At 41.1% G+C, this 19,991-nt stretch overlaps 2 protein-coding genes across 5 annotated transcripts; one reads left to right on the top strand and one right to left on the bottom strand.

Moving 5' to 3' along the window:
- Nucleotides 1–4,403: 4,403 nt before the first annotated feature.
- On the bottom strand, nt 4,404–9,954 carry lins1 (lines homolog 1). Its single transcript, XM_061246594.1, has 6 exons — nt 9,048–9,954; nt 8,794–8,883; nt 7,961–8,102; nt 7,231–7,824; nt 6,672–6,858; nt 4,404–6,021 (listed from the first exon to the last, which is right to left on the bottom strand). Exons 1-6 carry the CDS (start codon nt 9,447–9,449, stop codon nt 5,319–5,321), a joined length of 2,118 nt encoding a protein of 705 aa, XP_061102578.1. The 5' UTR covers nt 9,450–9,954; the 3' UTR covers nt 4,404–5,318.
- asb7 (ankyrin repeat and SOCS box containing 7) lies at nt 9,931–19,562 on the top strand. 4 transcript variants are annotated; one of them, XM_061246597.1, is made up of 5 exons: nt 9,931–10,059; nt 11,632–11,723; nt 12,586–12,838; nt 15,017–15,622; nt 17,552–19,562. In XM_061246597.1, exons 3-5 carry the CDS (start codon nt 12,628–12,630, stop codon nt 17,689–17,691), a joined length of 957 nt encoding a protein of 318 aa, XP_061102581.1. In that variant the 5' UTR covers nt 9,931–10,059; nt 11,632–11,723; nt 12,586–12,627; the 3' UTR covers nt 17,692–19,562. The 4 variants fall into 4 exon arrangements, with proteins under 4 accessions (XP_061102581.1, XP_061102583.1, XP_061102579.1 ...); XM_061246599.1 differs by lacking the exon at nt 9,931–10,059 and adding an exon at nt 10,162–10,317; XM_061246595.1 differs by lacking the exon at nt 9,931–10,059 and adding an exon at nt 10,162–10,608.
- Nucleotides 19,563–19,991: the final 429 nt, after the last annotated feature.

Genomic DNA, 19,991 nt, shown 5'->3' with positions numbered 1-19,991 from the left:
AATAAATATTCGGAAATTCACACTTTAAAGTATAGTCTCAAAACAGACAGTGTTCAAAGCTATACATGTCAATTTTTAAACACATTCCATGTCTAGCTAAGGAGAACACATTTTGTGGTACTTTCAACAGTCTGTATTGACTCACTGTATTGACTCTGTAAAGACTCAAACTGGAACACATATGTTGCTCATTTCTAACACAAAAGTGGTACCTTTGACACAAAATGTATTGAAAGCAACACAAAAGTGTGTTGGATATTAACACATCCCTTTTGAGAGGGTATCAGCCACAGTAACACCTGAGCACAAATCTCTTTGTTGATAAACACCCCTTTTCTTCAGATCAAAAGCCATACAAATACCGTGGAAACTATTCAGAAAGTATGCTCCTGTAGATGATCTGGTGTGCCAACTTTCAATCCTCTACCTTTTTTGGTGTGTGGGGAGATGGTTAGAAATATTAAATGCCTGAACCCAATACAAGAACTCATAAGGCCAAAAAAACTGTGTGATGCTTTTTAATGCAGCCTGGCAGACAACCTTATTCAGTGCCATTTTAGATTAAATTTGATAATAGACTTGTATGGGGTGGTATTTACACAATATTCTTTTTGTTAAGGTCCATGCACAATAATTTAGCAGTTAAATCCCATGTAGGAACTGAACTGCTATCTTCTTGTTACAAGCCCAGTAGCATCTAAACTACATCAATAACAGTTAGAAAGTTTACATTCAATGATCAGCAGTCAAGCATAAGAAGGCACCAGTTCAAAACTAAGACTTCACAACAGACAAAACCGTGACAAAATAAGAGTCCACATACATTCATCCCTGACAATGCTCTAATTGCCTCATCACTACTCACTGGGTACCTAATCATGACCTAAAAAATGTTTGGACACCGTTTATTTATACAGTTGTGATGTAAAAATAAAACAGCAGGTTAATCATTTTAGGAGTGAATACATTTTGAATCTTCCCAAGGGACTATTTTAGGCACTTCTCTAAATACATCCTGGATTAAAATGAATAAAATGGAGATAAACATTTCAAGTTTTTAAATTAATAAATAAAACTTTTAGGGAATACTCAAATCTGTCCAACAACTAGTTCCACACTCGTGGCCACATGGATGACGTCTTTGCTGATCAGTACAGCCAGAGATCAGGGAGAAACTAAAAATGAACTCCAAAACTCAGCACATTTCCAGCTGTTGCATCTTTGCCAGCACACTGCATCAGAACACCCAGCAGTGTCCATAAAATGAAAAATAATCCCACAAAAGAAACCATTTTCACATTCATTTTACAATGAGAGCCTTTGAAGAGGGAAATGTGTATCACCCTGAAGTGTGTTTATAAGACTTCTGATGTGGGCATGTGCAATTTCTCAGGAGTTCTGTTTTTAAAGCTGAAAGAAATTAACCTAGACTTGCTCTGTCCACACCCCAGAGGACAGACAGTCCCCTCATCACCCCACCATTTCAGGCATAGTGCAATTCATTATCAAACATACTACATGTTTACTGGGTGGAATATCATCTGGGAATTTCTTATTTTCCTCTTCATGATTCACTTTCTCCTCCCTCCAAGCGGATTTATCAACACGTGTCCTTAACTTTGACATACAAGAAAAAAAACATTGACTTTTTCTTAATGAAATCAGTTTGGGGAGTTAGTTAGCACTTGGTGAGCTTGCAAAACTGTGCTTGTGAAGAATAATACAAAAAAATCATAAACAAGGAAAAGCCTCCAGGTCACAAATGTATTTGACTTTCAAATGGGTCAAACATATATGAAAAAGCATTTTGATATGTGGCACTTGCCACATAGAATGCTTGCTTAACCCCTTAAAGGTACAATAGGTAAGATTTTTGAGTTAAAACATTGTTATGAGACCATTATAAATCCCTTCCTATCGTTGAAAAAGGCTCACTGACATGTGGACTCACCCTCTGCCGGTGATTATAGTTTATAGTTATAGTTCAAATCGGGTTTCAAAATATACTGTTGACGGACCGACACTTTGTACCAAAACAAAGGGGGGGGGGGGGGGGGGGATCAACGTCAGTGCATTAACAGAGAACGTGGAGGGATAAACAGTGTTGCGGTTTGAGGGTGTTTGTTGCTGCAATTCTTCTCTTGACCATTGCATACTTCAAGAAAGGACTTGTACATATGAATACCATTAGCTACATTTTGTATAGGCTCTCCGGAACACGTTGAGCCCACGTAGGATCTTCTCTGGCCAGTATCGGTACAGCAGTTGCAGAGAAACACGCTATGGGAATGTTATAGAAGTGATGACTGAAAAGCATTTTAGCTAATGAAATTACGTTTTCAATATTTTTTTGTGCAACAAAACTGTAACATTTTTAATACGCACGTTGGCAAACAGTTCTTAAGTTTTATGGCAAAAAGGTTGATGTTTTAAAACAAATATACTCACTGAGCACTTTATTAGGAAAATGTTTACCTTATTAGAGGCAATCGTGTGGCAGCAGTGCAACGCATTCAATCATGTACATACAGGTAAGGAGTTCCAGTTAATGTTCACATCAACCATCAGAATTGATCTAAGCGGACCATGGATGTGGTGAAAACACGTTTTTCAGGATACAAAGTGTTGTATAGTTTAGTAAGCAAAATGCAGTATTTTCCACCTCATAAGACCCATAATACAATTTAGTTTGTTCTCCTTTTTGGAAAGCTTTGGAAGACATAGCTTAGATAAAACAATGCAGAATGCACATTTTTGGTGATATTGTAATCACATTTGAAAGTGGATTTGTCCCATGTTGTGGCTGTGGCTCCACCATGTTTCTAAGTACAGGAGCCACAGCTATAATAATCTGAATCCATTAAAAACCAGAAAAATCTTCCACTTTCACTGTTAGAGCCTCTGTAACTTTGTTTTAGCAATATTTAGTGCAATTCTGACTCATGGAAAACAAACTCCAAAGGATTACCTTTCAGAAGAGACCAGTATTATGCCAGTAGTCAAAAGGGTTCAAGAATAGTAACTGTATTATTTCATGTCATTTTCAAGCTTGTGTCAAGAAACTAGCCAATACTTAAGGGGTTAACCAATGCTAAAAACATTTAAGTACCAGAACACATCATTATAAATGACGTGTGCTGGTATTGGAATGTTTTAGCATCGATTGTCAGCTTTCATCAGTCAATTTCACAAAAGGGCCAGTGTTTACTTTGTAGGTATTATGTAGAGCATTAGTATCCATGAGGATCTGGCTCTCAACCACAAGCATTCTTCAAAGGCTTGGAAACAAAAGCCTTTTGAACAGTTAGCTATTAAAGACCGATTAATTCTTATTTATTTCGATTTTTATAGAATGGTGTTTGAAAAAGACATTCAACCTTTGTGACCAGCATTTTAATTAAACTTTCATAAGTAGCAGCCTCAAGAAAACCAACTATTTTAGTGCCATTTTCCTATGCAGACATCCAACTGCAGAACACTGAATGTAGGCCAGCAGAAACAGAAAAATCACCGGTTTCCATCAAGAAGACCTGTTTTTCCTTACAGAAACATACACAGCACTACCCAAGTCAAAGAGCTTACTCCAAATAACATGCAGACAACAATGAACTCACCTTTTTTCTTCCTTACAAAAAGGTTATTTTATTCCTCTAAAAGGCAATAAAACTTGCTGAAAAAAGCATGAGGATTTTCACCCACAGGGGAAAGATTTTGTAATGCTGCTGTTGAGTAGGAGTATGTTTCCTTGTCCTTTGACTGAATCCGAGACAGTCGACACCATGGGAAAGCAGGTCAGATGAAAAGAGGACTTTCAAACCAGTACACGACTACCCTCATTTTGGTTCAAAGGAAACTCCTATCAGCTAAACCTCTCCCTGCTCAAATGCCCTACCCGGGGGGAGGGGGTCAAAAAACTGGTTTACCTCGACACCTTCACCTGCAGGGAAGACAGCCAGGAGATAAGCCTTCCTAGTTTAGGGCAGCAGTATATATAAGTGTTCTGGAAGGCACTGGAACTGGACAGAATGACAGGTAAACTCAGCCCTGCAGGCACTCTTTGTTTGAAATACTTTAGGGTCACACCCAGCTAGGTTGTGATGTTTTTTTTTGTTTTTCTTTCGTGCTATCAGTGTTAGTAGCAGAGTAATGCTGCATAATGCTTCAACTAAGAGGAAACATGCCTGTGGGATTTCATCTGTCCGCTTTGTATTCGAGTTTGCATTGTACTACTGACAGAAAAAAGGGGCAATTATAGGTAATCATAGAGGGATTCAAACGGTAGCTACCCAAACATGATGCCAAGGAGACAACCAAGGGAAGTCAACACAACAGCAGAGTGGAGCATACACAGCAGTATAGAGAAATTATGAGAGCTCAAACAACTTTTATTCTTCTTGCTTGTCTTGATTATTTTTATTTTTTTAAGTAGTCTTGCTGGTATTGCACAATTATTCCAACAGAACGATGACATGAAGTTTACATTATTAGGCTTGTTTTAAATGCAAGTATATATTTCTCTTGGAAGAATAAGGGAATTTGCCAATGGTTCACTTCTAAAACTGCGGTTGAGGACGGAGGCTGTGCCTCAGCCAGAATAGCTCAAACGATTAATGCTGATCCCCTTGCAGAGGGATAAGGCACTCTGGTGTACAACTATACCCCCCGGATCGCAAAACCAGCCCAACGCAGGACAAATAAGATCCAGCTTGTCACAAAGCACAAGAATGATTAATGACACAAGCCATGTGATAAATATTGCATGCACATTATTTCGCAAAAATGGTTTATCGGTAGTTTGTGGGATAAATATTAGACCCATATGCATAACAGATTGGCTTATTAACTGCATAAATAAATTGACCTGGATTTCATTGAAACACTGTCAATCAAAGTGCAATCCAAGGGAAATGTTGTGACTGATACTCTGACTCTGTTCCAGTCCTGGTTGACTGGTAGACTGACAGACTGGTAGACTCCGGACTCGTTCTAGACCACTAAGTCACTCACAAATGGAGAGGACAGGACACTAAATTGGTTCAACTTAGTCATGTATCAGTGAAATCAGGTGGTTACATGCAAGGCTGTAACAAAAGCCTACAGACACTGACTCCTTCTTGAGCTGTCCTGAAAAGGTAGAAAAATAACAGGGGGACAAAAGTTACACTTGACACAGTATCAGATTTTCTTACACACATAACCGACCTGAACAGTGTGACCACCACCACAGCTCTAATGGGAGATTGATCCTGGAAGAATACCACTGACACTGACATGAACACACACCATGCTGCACATGGCATCCAGACACACACACATCTTTAACACTGTGATCCATCTTCAAACCCACTCTTGGTTTCGATTTGCATCAGCAGTCTTAGAAGCGAGGCAGGCTTGTAGGGAAAGAGATTTCGTTTCTGCAGCTTGACTATGACTTTTCTTAGTTCCCCAAGGCACGTGACTGCTTCTTCACACATGCCATCAGGAGTCAGGCCGTTATCTCTGGCTCGCACCGCTGCATGGTCTGGTAAGCACAGAGCCGGTCGTCCTGCAGGAGCACACTGGAGCCCTGACCCCTCCCTGATCCCCTGGGCTCTCCCTAATGAGCCATCTGACACGCTCGGCTCTTCTGCTTCAGAATCATCCGAGCTCCCGTAATCCACCAAAGGATGAAACGAGGATTCGGCAGCCCCACTAGCCGGTGACTGGTAAAACTGAGGATCCATTTGATTAATGGGCAGTTTGGATCCCACAGTGGACTTCTGCCCATGGGCTGAGCTGTCCCTCCTCTGTCTGAGTGGGTCAGACCCCTGGGTGTACAGGCAACTTCTGCGGAAGCCTTCCCAGTTTTCCAGCAGGAACTTTAAATACTTCACAAAGTACTCCAGGAAACTAGTTTCAGTTGAGATCAAGAAGTCTAGGAGCACAGAGTGGTCAAATGCCACACTTTTCAGCAGGCAGATGAAGAGGCAGTGAGGGTTGTAGCCAGAGCTACAAGCATCCTCATCTGAAGCAGCATTCGCCCTGCAAAGAGACACTTGTTCAGTAACAGGAACTACAGCGGTTCTATGAAAAGCAGTTAATCTTGCTGTCATTACTATTATACAGCTTAGCTTGATATGTGCATTATTGCAATAACTTCTCAAAAAGTAATTATTACACACAAATGCTTACTAAGCAATTACTTGACTGCACTTATTAATAAACCTAGAATAACATAAATTATCAATACACTTCTCTCAGTAAATGTTGAAACAAAAATATTTGTAATTTCTTGAACCCTTATAATCCCCTTTATAATTTGGAACACCCAATCATTTTTGTAGGCCCACCCCAAAGCAGCAAAGCCCCACTATTCAGATGGGAAGACTAACACACGAGTCCTCTAAAGAACGTGCTGCAAGATGCTGCTTCTGTTCATTCTCCACTCCACCAGATGGGCAATAGCGATTTCACAAGAGGCCTGCACTTCTTCTGCAGACTGACGCAGGCCAAAATTGACCAGATTGCCTAAGGACTACCATGCAGAATCAGCACTGCCATGTTCAGGATTCAATTCTCTACTCTGGGGGAAATCACTGAATAAAGCTCTATAGCTTTAGATGGATGTACCACCTACAAATCCCCAACATAAAGCTATGCATGATGAATCAGTTAGAACAGACTGCACTGACCTCTTCTGGTATAGATACAACAACATTAATGTCATTGCTGCTTCTATCATGTCATCATCTTGCTCTCCAAACACCAGTGAGACCCAGGCACAGGAATGATAGAGCTGGAGGCTTTGTGTCAGATGTTGGCTCAGGAAAATCATCAAAGGACACAAATAGCTCTGGATGTCCACAGGACAAAGCGAGTCTACAGAGATAGAAGCAGTACATCAAAGTTGAACCATGAACACAAAGATAATAGAAACATTTCACACATATCGATTGTAATTAGCCTACTTTTAAAGTTCAAGGTTAAAATAATTTGATTATTTATCCACCTAACGTTTGATCTAAATGTAACTTTAATATACTGGAGGTCTGTGGGGAAAAAAAATATATTCCATCAGTTCTCCTTGCAAAGAACGCCCCCTTCTGCAAGAAAAAGGCATGACAAAATCTGGCATAGATCAGTCTGTTCAATACAGTTCATTAATAAAATTTACTCAAATTTGAATACTGAACATCACAGACCTAGGCATCTAAAAATAGAATATCAGTATCATTTAATTAAGTTAATTACCTTCTGTACTGACTTGCTGGACTTTGTATTCCAAGGACTTCAGTAAAAGCAGGCTAACTGCCCTCAGCATCACAAAATCTGGTCCTTCACGGCCTCCAGGAACTGACTCACCGGTGCCGCCAAAAAAGCTGGCCTTGGCACTGACAGAGACACGCTGAACCCAGCCAGTACCTGCTGACCTCAACACAGAGTCAGCCAGTGCCCACAGGTCAGGGGTCATATGAGCGTCCACCTGTGCAGAGGGTTGAACTTCTCCAATGGAGAGATCCTCTCCAGCTTTCCCAAGCAGGACTCTTTTCAACAACAGAAGCACTTTCTTTTTCACAGCATAGTGAACAGGGGAGTCAACTAGTTGAAGGCACACAGATGTCTGCTGGTACAAAAGCCTCAGGCTCATGGGGCATACGTGTAGCCTGACTCTTGCAGCAGTGAGCACTTCAAGCAAATCAACAAAAGTCATATGTATGGTGTCCAAATCACATGAGTCAACTTGACATGCAGCCATATCAGATCCTGGCCCCCCACATGACAGCAGCCCTGTGTACAAGTGAGGCAGTACAGGGTCAAATGCCACAAGCAGTTCATCCAGTTTTTCTGAAGTGGAAAGAAAAACAAATTAATTTATGTAAAATCTATCCTAATTTCAATATAAACATGGCTTTCATGTCTGCTTTTGAATCAATTAAACATTTATCTAATGCAGTAACTATTAAACACTCGGTTTACATACCCCTCTTACATTCAAACGGTCCTTTCAACACTCCTTTCACGACAGTGGTGAGAGACAACAAACAATTGTCCATCTCTTTGCAAGGGCATCCCCTCTGAAAGTTTTGGAAACACTTCTGTTGCCAAACACCGTTGAATGTGTTCTGTTAAAGAGAAATGAACATTTGTACAGCCTTCTTTAAAAAAATGCTTACACCATACATGGCTAAGCAAGCACATGTTGGGTAACTCCATGTCAATTCAACACCCTTTTGGACTGCATTGCCTGACGTTAATGAGATTTAACATGCTGATTTGGCCTTAGAAGAAACCTCTGGAACTGAAATTACGCTTGTCTTGGATTTTTAATCTAGGAGATTAGCAATAAGTGTTACTGATTGGCCAGACCATCTTCACACATGGCTCCCAGGTAAAGGGGGGTGGAAAACCAGTAATTGGTGATACAAAACTGTGTGTGATATATCTCGGCAATGACTCAAATATCCAAGACCAATTTTTTGTAGATGGTTTCAATACTATAAGCTAACTTTGATGAAAATTTCATCCATTTTCACATTTTATTTCAAAAAATGTTCTGCTAATATTATAATCTTTCAATATTATAATCACTCATAACTCTGTTACCTTTCATTTGTTACCAACATAATATATACGTAAAAGGTAGAAGAAAAAGACCAGGGCAGGTCAAAGCCAGGGTGTCATGCGAATTAGGCTATCTCCCAGATAACGTACATGTGCGGAATGATAAATCTGGACACATTTTTCAACTGGACGTTGATGCGGTGTGTATGTATTCACATACAGCTAAACATAAACAATTAACATCATACTCACGGACTCCAGAAGCTGAAAAAGCACAACAGATGATACACACTTCACAGCCAAGTGTGATAATAAAGTGTCCTGGATGCTAAAAAGAGAGACCTGTGAAAATAGAAAAATAACATGCTGAGTCAATGGAGATAGATTTCCTTTTTTTATTTCAGACAGACCTTGTAAATGGTAAATGGCTGGCATTTACATAGCGCCTTTATACTACAACTTTTTCACAAACCATGCAACGGCTCATTGATGAATGTCCAACTTACAAGTTTTGACATGAGATCTAACGTTATGTCCGCCAATGATATTCTCAAAATCTCCTTGTAATAAACGCTGAAATCCACTCTGTGGTTTGGGGACAGCAGCTTGGAGCTAATTCTTTCCAGAATACTCAAAGCAAAACACATAGTTTCCTTTTGCTTCTCTTCCCGCTTGTGTTCATCCATCAAGATAACAGAACATGAGAATGTTGACAGGGTCTGGGGACGACTTCTTTCGTCACCTACACAGCTGCTTTTATCATTATGGCAACCCCCAGAGTTCTCAGAGCTGTATTCACAAATACCAGAACAAATGATGGACGCCAACTCGGGACTCCCGTAGCTCATGGGTGTCCCCATCAATAACCCGCTGTCTACCTCATGTAAAACTGAAACAATATGCTCCATTTCTGTTTTCTATGGAATACTGCATATAAAGTGGTCTTGGCACTTAACCAAGGCAAACAACTAAAACACACACAAACAGAAATACACAAACACACCCCTCTCCAACCTTGCTCATGACTGTCCACAATAAACCGAGCTATTCGATTACTGTAGATAACTAGAAACAATTTGAAGATATAGCCAACTAGCTAGAATCTATCTCGATACATAGATACATCTAGCTAGCTGAATAGAACAGCAAAAGTAACCACTTAGCTAGCTAGCGTCACGTGTCCACAACTAGTCATAAGAATGGATATTCTATCAGAAATACTCAGAACTGTCACTTGCTTTATGTTTCACACAGGTTTTACTAAATGCAAACTTCAAAAATTCTTCCTCCAAAAGCACGTTTGTGGAAGCAGCTTCCTGATTTGTGTTGCGTTGCATTCTGGGAACTGTAGTGCAAATAATGATTTATACGAATATTCAAAGATTCAGACTTGGAAACAAGTAGTGTACAGTGCATTCCAGAATTTGGGATTCTTATTTTCTTGAAAAAAGACTGCGGTGGCAAGAGCCTGGAATATTTATACAAGAATTTCGGAGGAAAAGCCATGAAAAACTGCACGTGAGTGGCAATGATGGTCGCAATGCTGTGTATTTTCAGCAGGATATAGAACTGTGAAACGGTATAGCAAACTGCTGTTTTTTGAACGCTGATTGGCCAGGATCTGTGCCTTCCCAGTAACCCCTCGGAATTGGGGGAAGGCTTTGTAAAGTATACATAATTTAATTCATTTTTAATGAACTTAGCTAGTTTTCATCAACAAATAGCAACTTTGTTTAATTATCTAATGCTATACGGAAGTGATACATCCATGCATGGGTATAGTTCAATCAATTTCAATGTTTGCAAACTCTGAAATGCGTTGCAGTCATTAGCTAGTTTGCTTGTTAGCAGGCTAGCCTGTTAACATTACTGGTCTGAGTGGAACGATAGCTAGCTAACAATCTAGCTAGAATTCAGCTTCACGATTTTTTGTGGATAATCATTTTTTCCATTGCTTGTCATGGTTACAACCACAATGTCAATTTGGTTGAATGCATGGACAATTGAAATAATATGGTCAGTTTAAACGGAAGTCTGAAGAAGTGAGACCGGGGGTACATCTATAAGGTAACACTCCATTGTTCTTAGCTAACGTTAGCTAGTTGGCTACATGAACGACTCCTTAGTCTAAGACGATTTGCTGAAATATTTCATTTGTTAGCTAGCCAGGTATTCCCTAGTTATATGAACTGTGTTGCCACTGCGATGGAGAATGCAGTGAGTGGAATGTTGTGTGTAAATGCGCTTGCTAACTAGTGTGTTAATGTTGCTCTGCTAGCTAGTTGGCTATCAATAATGTCAATAGCTGGGCTAGCTAGCAGCAGCGATAACAAATATGTCAAGAGCAGTGGCTTGCAGTGGAGCGCAGCTAGCTAGCTAAGTAGCCTGCTACATAGCGTTATACGTTCAATGATTGTAAGCTATTAGCTAGTACTGCTGTACCCCAAATGTGTTTAATGGATTATATGGCTAGTCCTTTGCTTATTTAGCTAACTTAGCTGTGCTAGCTGGGTCGCCTTATTTACATAGCTAGCTAAATTGGTTACAACACCTGATTAATTTGTAGCTAGCTAGCTAGTGTTTTATGCACATAACGTAGCTCACTAACAATGCAATATTAGCTAGTTGACAAAGCTCCAGTGAGACGTCATTCACGTTCAGGTTATATCGTATATCAGCCCACGTAAAATCTGATTTGTTGCAAAAATAAAAAGTCAATTAATTGGCCAAATTTCATCAGTGATCATAGTGTATATTTCAAACCTTCATATTTGAGTTAATGCAAGTGTCATTTTGAAATACCATGTGCTTCCATACTGTAAATGAAGGTTAATTGTCACTAAAAGATGAGATATTCTAGCTATGCATTTGGGTGGTTTATTCACCACTTCACTGTATTTACTAATATGGTCGTCAACAATTATTCCTCCCACCAGTGAGTTTACTTTTAAAGGGCACATAGGATTATGCTTGCTTGTGCAGTTGAAGCCGAATGCTATTTTGGTCGTTAAATAAACGACCAACGTTAAATAAAATAATTAAACTGAATTTAAAGTTTCCTGATATATTTGTAACCTTCTTTTTCCCCAGATTAATTTCTGGTATGTGGCAGTGATGCTCAATTCTGGCTTTTGTACTGTTACTTGTGTGTTAAGAAGTGGAGCGCATGTCGAAGATTTAAGGTAATACTATTTATTGATCAATTATTTCCGAATATGTGTAATTAAAACAAAGTAAATTTTATGTACCAGCTGCAGCAAGTGTGATTATTTAGGATGTACAGTATATTTATTTTTTGACAATGTTTCATTGACCACTACCACTACTTCTCTATTGTCAAGCGAGGTTTGATAAAGAGACTGTACTCGACAATGGTCTCCTCCAACCATTCCACATTTCCCCATATATACCCAAGGCACAAAGGAAAACAACAAATCATCAAATGAAGAAACAGCAGTAACAACAAATGACCCTGCTGCCGTTATCTTCGTATGTCTAACAAATCTGGTTAACCTTTGTAGTACATCAGGCTGCTGACTCGCAGGTAACTTGCGTCATATTGGTTCATTTTCAAACCGTATTCCATGATCTTTATTCATTGCCCACTGTGCCACACCACCAATGACACCAGCCTGTTTTCCATAACATCACCTTTCTAAAAATTCCAAACACAGAGTGTGGAGAACCCATGGTCTATGCAATGCTAGTTGCATATTTAATAGCTCTGGGGGCATTAGTCCTGTATTGGCAAGCACAGTCTCTTCATCAAACCTCACTGACCTTGTGTTGGCATGGTAAACACAGTCAGACTCTGCTGAGAGGCACTCTTCTGTAAAATGCCCTACAATATTCTACTTGAGCTTGTCTGTTGAATGAGGAAATTTAGACCATAGGGCCAATGGAGTATAGAGTCCATACTTTACTGTACTTTACACGTTTCCCCCCTGGTTGAGCTTTGATATGGCGGTATCGTACCTGTACACTTCATCTGTGGCAGTGTATGGCAGTTATAATGTGGGTTAATGCCTGGCGCTTGGCCTGCAGTGGACAGGTCTGGAGGAGCGAGGTCTAACGCGATGTGACAGGATGCTGCACCATCACTGTCGAAGGAACCCGGAGCTGCAGGAGGAGCTGCAGATCCAGGCCGCCGTGGCTGCCGGGGATGTCCACACCGTGCGGAAGATGCTGGAGCGCGGCTACTCCCCCAACATCCGCGACGCCAACGGCTGGACCCTGCTGCACTTCTCTGCAGCCCGAGGGAAGGAGCGATGCGTCCGCGTCTTCCTGGAGCACGGAGGTGAGGCCCGTGGGTGGGAGGTGGAGCGTATGGCACACGTTACTAGGCATATTCCTGTCGCTGTAAAATCGACATATAAGAGGTAGCAGTGGAGGTTGATGACTGCAGTGACCTGTAATGGCATTGCTACAGGGAGCAGCCTGTGGCCCAGTGGCTGGGACCCGGAAAGTTGGTGGTTCTGGTGTAGCCACGGCAAGATCGGCACAGCTGTTGGACCCTGGAGCACCCTGCTTAGTCTAATCAACTAGTCTTATTATTAGTATATTAAGGATTAGGGGAAGCTGCCTCTTATTTGCACCCATTTTTCTGCAGTTTGCAGCTGAATATTTCTTGCTTGGAGTAATATTGTTTCAGAAGTGGGATGTTTGGTTCAGTTAATACCAAAAGGTGGCAGCATATTACCACTAGAAAAGAATGAACAAGCTGCCCATGAGTGTGACGCTGGTAAATGAGATAGCCGTACATAGCCTAATACATTTGACCTGATTTCAATTATGTATAAACTTAGGCTTCTGTTAAGTGGAAATTAATACTCTAAAACTCCATAAAATTCACACCTTTAGTGTATTATTTCTTCAGTTAACAATTGTATCAGATAAATGTACAGTTTTAATAACAGTGTTGTTACTTTATCATGCAGTGTACTTGCATCTTGCAATCTCAAACCATTGCCTCAAGAATAAAAACCGTATCATATTGTGGTGAGGACTGAGTTCTTCAACCCTAACTTTTACCCGAACTCAGCCCTAGTTCTCTTTCAAGATATTGTTGTGTCCTACATAAGGCTAGAAGTTAGAGGGTGCTATGCATCCAGATTGTATGAGTGTGTAGCTCCCCATTAAACCCTGGGTTTCTCTGTCCTTGGCCCACCAGGGTTATTTCCTATTTGTCCACCTTGATTACATGACACTGTCCTACAGTGTTATATCCAGTTAAAAGTGAACAAAAAGGCTTTGTTACAGTATAATGTACATTGGTTTGCCGTAAAAAAACTAAACTAGACTGTTGAACTAGTTGTAATACGCTAGGTGCTGGATCGATGGCTGTGCACTTGAGGAATGGAGGGTTTGGTTGGTCTTGTTGCACAGCAGTGATTGTGTTGATGAGTCTGGCCCTCTGACTCTGTTGAGCTCAGCTGCTGTCTGAAAGAAGCAGTCATTGGCCACACCTCGTTGGAGGCCCACCCCAGCCCAGCCAGTGTTTTCCTGCTTTGGCCAAACATTGCTGTTATGGAACAGAAATAGGAAGGGAAAATAACATATTTTCAGGTCCTTTTAGTTTTAATTTGTTTCAAACAAATTAATCATGCAGAATTCAAACAGCGCTTTCTGTTTTTCTCCTGAATGTTGATTGTTAGATTTTCTGCTGTACAGCCGGGAAAATCCCTAAAAGTACCCTAAAATTACAAATGACATTTGAAGTAAGAGTTTTATTGAGGCAGTGTTCTGAGTTCTCATAATCTATTAACAGTAAAATGAAGACAGTTTGGCTTTCTCTCTCTCTGAATTTATCTGATCTATCAGATTTTGTTGTTTAAATTATTTTAGCGAACACAGGCAAAAATGATCTTTCTACTACTAGTGCCACTTTTCTGGTGTTTCGCAAAAACAACCACTGTCTCAGTCATAGCTGGCTAACAACATAGCTCAAAGGTCAAGTTGGGCATTTTTGTAGTTGATGATAAAACATCAAGTGGTGAAATGTGTGCAACTTGAAGCTGTTATTTATTATTAACTCTGTTATTCATCGATTGTTTATCGTTTCTTTCAAATCTGTTTTGTGGTTAGGATGAAATATTTTGAAGTAAAATTCCTTACAACATATAGCTTTCTTTTTATTATATGGATGTTTACTGGCATTCACACTCTTTGGGGTAAACCGGTCAAAAAAAACAAGCTTTGTTTAAACTGAGTTTAATTAATGGCAGCTCCTTTTTGTGTTGCGGTTTTGGGCTGTGAATACCTTCCTTTCACTCCTGAAAAGACACAAAAAGGCCTAATTATTACGAAGTGTCGAGAGGTAATTCAAATAGCAGGACTTAACCTATGGCCCCTGCTTCACACTCTGGTGTTTGACTGATCCTAATTGTTTTAATGCATTTGCCTCCTCCTGCCGAGGCGCTTTGGTGCGTGTTGTGCGTCTGTTCGCCCTCTCATTGCGCTCGTGTCCGCTCCCCAGCCGACCCCACGGTGAAGGACTTAATCGGCGGCTTCACCGCGCTACACTACGCCGCCATGCACGGCCGCGCGCGCATCGCCCGCCTCATGCTGGAGTCGGAGTTCCGCAGCGACATCATCAACGCCAAGAGCAACGACGGCTGGACGCCGCTGCACGTGGCGGCGCACTACGGGCGCGACTCCTTCGTGCGGCTGCTGCTGGAGTTCAAGGCCGAGGTGGACCCGCTCAGCGACAAGGGCACCACGCCGCTGCAGCTGGCCATCATCCGCGAACGCTCCTGCTGCGTGCGCATCCTGCTGGACCACTGCGCCAACATCGACATCCAGAACGGCTTCCTGCTGCGCTACGCCGTCATCAAGGGCAACCACGCCTACTGCCGCATGTTCCTGCAGCGCGGGGCCGACACCAACCTGGGCCGGCTGGAGGACGGCCAGACGCCCCTGCACCTGTCCGCGCTGCGGGACGACGTTCTCTGCGCTCAGATGCTCTACGCCTACGGGGCCGACACCAACACCCGCAACTACGAGGGCCAGACCCCCGTCGCCGTGTCCCTCAGCATGTCCGCCACCAGCCGGCCCTGCCTGGACTTCCTGCAGGAAGTCACCAGTGAGTTTCCTTTTCTGGACTTGTAGAAAAGATAGACGTCGCATGTTTAATTGATGGGGTTTCGTGTGTTTTGAAAATGGCCGATGATATAGCCGAGAGACTTGATAACTGAACGTTCATCAGTGTGGATTATTGTTAGGTTATTGTTATAGTCTTGGTGTGGATAGGCCATTAGCATAGCACTTTGGGCCATTCCACATCTTGCCATAGGCAGGGTAACGTACCACCGACCTACTCTAATGCATTAACCTGCTTCTAGTAAAACCTTTGAGTGTTAACCTAAATCCCTGAATGCAGGATCATTAAATATATTTAAATCGTACTCAAGAGATGCTGTAGGTAGGCTGCGGGGGTTTGGAATAAGGTATAATTCTTTTTTTCCCCCCAATCATTCAAAAGAAAAAGTAGAAAAAAAATCCCAAAAAGAACAGGGTGTCCCCAGAAATGTGAGAGAGTTGACAAAGGCTGAGTCACTGAGGTATCTGTGCTGGGAGGTAAGGTGAGGAGAAAGGTGAGGCCGACTCTGCCAGGCAGATCATGGGTAGAAGATTACAGTGATCAGCATGGCTCACGCCACAATGGGCACGGAGAGGCCGCAGGCCCCATCACCTGAAGCGCTGCTGATGTAGGCCGCACAATGCCGCATTCCTCCCCTTTCAGTGCGCCTTCATATCAGCATATCAAAGGCAGCAGAGAAAACCCGCCCTTTCAGACGCGGGTAATCTGCCGGGGTCCGGTTTCCGCCGGGTTATCGATTGCGTTTAAGAAACGGAGTACACGCGCGCGTACCCGCGTGCCCGGCCGTCGCCTGGGTGACGGGGCGTCGCCTTATAGAAGCCGGGCGGCGCACCTGGTGCGGAGGGCGGCGGGTTTGATCCGTGGAAATAAAGAGCAGAGGCGGTCAGGTGAAAGTGCGTGTTGTGGTTGTGCGTTTTGTGGTTTCTCCAGCTGGAGTTATTTGGGAGCCGGTCAGGGGGCTTTCCCGTTAGACTCAGACTTCCAGTCATATTTACACTTCCCCAAAGTCACCCTCTGGCAGCGGGGACGCCAGGTCCGCTGTCTGCAGCTAGGTCAGTCTCAGTTCCCCCTCGACAGCGCAAACAAAGCAGACAAAGCCTCATGAGTGGCCTTGCAAGACAGCGTTTGGGAAAATTGGGGATTTTTTTAGCTTTTAGGCCTTGAGAGGTGGGATTTTCCCTCATTACATGTAGTGCTTCTACTAGTTGTTGATTCCAGGGTCATAGAGCATGACCAGTGAAGAATTAAAGGCATAGGTAATTGTACCACTACTACTGGTCACATACAGGTCTCATTCTCTTTCATGGGAAGACTTGAATTGTAAATTACAAAAAAGCCAATGTATTGTTCTTAAAAGTGGACTGGTTCTGTTGGTTAGGTCTTAGAGGGAGAGATCATTCAATTGTAGATAAATGATGATCTTGGATGGATTGAGTGGCCTGTTCCTGTATTCTTAGTTTTTTGTTCTCATGTAACTTCAACCCAGGGAAATGGTTGCATATATGAATTGGCTTTCTTCCTTGGTATGTCCAATCAAATGCTTAGTTTTATTTTGCGGGACCAATCAAATAGTTTCAGGGAGTCTCAAGCTCCTAATGATCTAGAAATACTAAATAAAATGAAAAGGATAAAATGTTATCTTACCTAGGATACATTTCATCCCAAAAACCCTTAGCACTTTATAGATTGGAAGTCTTGGTCAAGAAATGGCTTTAATCCCAATTGACTTGAGAGCCTTTGAGTAAATAAATTTGTGAATGTTGTCAGTAAACCTGCCTAGCAACTTTAATCAGCTTTGACAAAAACACCCAGAGCAGTTTACCGAAAGGTTGAGGTTTTTTTTTGGTTTTTTTTCATTACCATAGACAAAATTAAATTGTGTAATTAAATTTGACTTTGTTTATCTTTCAGGACAACCAAGGACATTGCAGGACTTGTGCAGAATAAAGATCCGACAGTGTATAGGCCTTCAAAACCTCAAGTTCCTGGAGGAGCTGCCTATCGCCAAGGTCATGAAAGACTATTTAAAACACAAGTTTGACGGCGTCTGATTCCACCCTGCGAAATCAGGCAAGACTGCCACGCTGCTGCTCTGATGAGACTATGCAAATGCTGTTTTTATTTCTACGCAAGACCTCAGAGCACAGATACAGTTTTTATATAACCCTGCAAAGTCTTAGTTTTAATATGTTTAGCACCAGATTACTTAATTTAAATGTGTTGGCATCTTTCTTATGGGTGCAAAAATTGGGTAAGAAATCGTTCCTGTTTGAGTGCAAATGACAGGGTGAAATGAATTATGCGTTTAAAAAATAAATGATTTTCGTTTGAGAAGTGAAGAAATTATTTAGAAGTGGTGTAGGGAAAGTGGATGGCTAAAAAACTGTTAGTTTGAGGCTGGCCTACAAGATTTGTCTGATAGATTAATGTTGAGTAGAACAGAATTTGAAGTGACTGAACAGGCAGTATTTTATTGGGAAAAACTGAGTTTCATCAGTCTGTGAAAAATGCATTCAGTTAGATATTCCTTAGTCTTTTATTAAATTAGGTCCAATTTGACCCATGAATAAATGATATAATTTAGTTCTCTGACACTTTGTATTGCCCACTTTTCCACTCCAGATTGTTCTTTAAATAAGCCTTACTACAGACAGATTGAAGTGTTTTTGTTTGTTGAAAATGTGCATGTGTTCTGTATGCTCAGGGGGGAGGCTGTGTGATTCTCAAGGCCTGGCACCTGCAGCACCACTGGAAATGAGCTGCGTTTCTGCATTTACCTTCATTCACACGGGGAGCAGAGCACCACACACTGTGGTAGTGCCCTGCAAGCTTTGCTTTAGCATTTTCACTCCTCCAGTATTTCACTTTTACATATCGAAGCCATTCAGCCCGGCCAAAGGTCCAGCGCATTACTGTCACAATACCTTTTCAGTGGAAGGCTCTGTGCCATGGGGTGTAACGATATTACAAGAACTGAAAGTTAAGATCTGTTTTAAGCTGAAAGGAGAAAATCTGAACAAGCGCCCCACAATCAAAAGCTACAGGCCAGTGTGTTTGATACAGGCTAAGACTTTGCATCCCCAGACAGGACTAAACGATTGCTCTTGGTACTGTTTTGGTCATTTTATGTGTGGGCAGCTTTCTGAAACGACTCCAGCTCAAAACCTTGTAAGATTTTCTGGGGGAATCAAACGTTTAGATACCAGGTAATAGTACGTATGAGACATATTTTGTTATTTTACATAGAAAACCCTTTATGTATTGCCTTTCATTGATTAAAATTAGTTTTCTGCAGTCTTAATATTAACAAAAGAGCAGTTTGTCTGCACAGAAAGAAAACACTAAGCATTGGAGGTTTTTCTGAATAATAAAATCACCTTCATATTTTGCAATTAATTTACAGTGTATAGAAAAACATAATCGTACAAAAGAAAAATGTAAATATTTGTGTCATATGTACAGCAGATATTTTTTTAATGTAATTTAAAAGTTATATCTCGTATTAAGTGTTTGGAATATGTTTAAAGGTCTCGTGCTTTGTTTTGATGTAGCTTGTGCAGTGTCTTTTCTCAATGCTGACATCTTAGAAGTGGCAGAATCTCTTGCGTTACAATGGGAATCAAACTTTTTTTTTTTTGTGGTATAATGCAGGGGGCATTGAATGAGCTGCAGTGGCTTTTCTTTTGAGAGTTAATATTAGGTACTGCATCTGAAAATGCCCTGTACATTTTCAAGGAATGTTTTGTATTCCAAACACCCTTTTCATTGATTTGAAGACCAAACTGTGAATCTTATAAGAGTTCTACTTTCAGATAATTATTTTCCACCAAAAACAAAACATTTACTTGATTTTTAAATATATATTTTTCCCTAGAGTGTTCACGTGTAGTCATTTTTGCTTATTAAAAACCACTTTGTAATATTTCAGCCTGGAATATTTGTGCAATGGCCCAACTGTGAACTCAGATCTCAGTCCTCCCTCAACAGCACACTCTTCTGCATAAACGGCAAAAAGATTTTAATTCACTCTATATATATTAACTGATATAATTTATCAATGGTGAAAATATAATTTTCTTTAAAAGTGGCATATTTACAGTAAATTATTATTTATTCTTACGGTTTGCCATCAAGCATCAGTCATCAACCAAATCAGGTTCAGTACAGTAGTGCTTAGGTGTGCTATAGAAGAACTGTATTTGCCAGCAAGCAAAATGTTCCATAGGGCAAGATTCACTAGTGAGAAACTGTTCTTGGCAAGAATCAGTTTAACTAGAGTGGGCTGTTTCCCTCATTTGGAGTAACCTATAAGAAAGGGGTTGTATTTTTATTTTTATTTTTATAATACCCC

The sequence above is a fragment of the Conger conger genome, chromosome 6, assembly GCF_963514075.1.
Source record: "Conger conger chromosome 6, fConCon1.1, whole genome shotgun sequence".
Taxonomy (NCBI): domain Eukaryota; kingdom Metazoa; phylum Chordata; class Actinopteri; order Anguilliformes; family Congridae; genus Conger; species Conger conger.
Note: the sequence above shows the minus strand (reverse complement) of the source record. Positions and strands in the feature narration are given on the sequence as shown.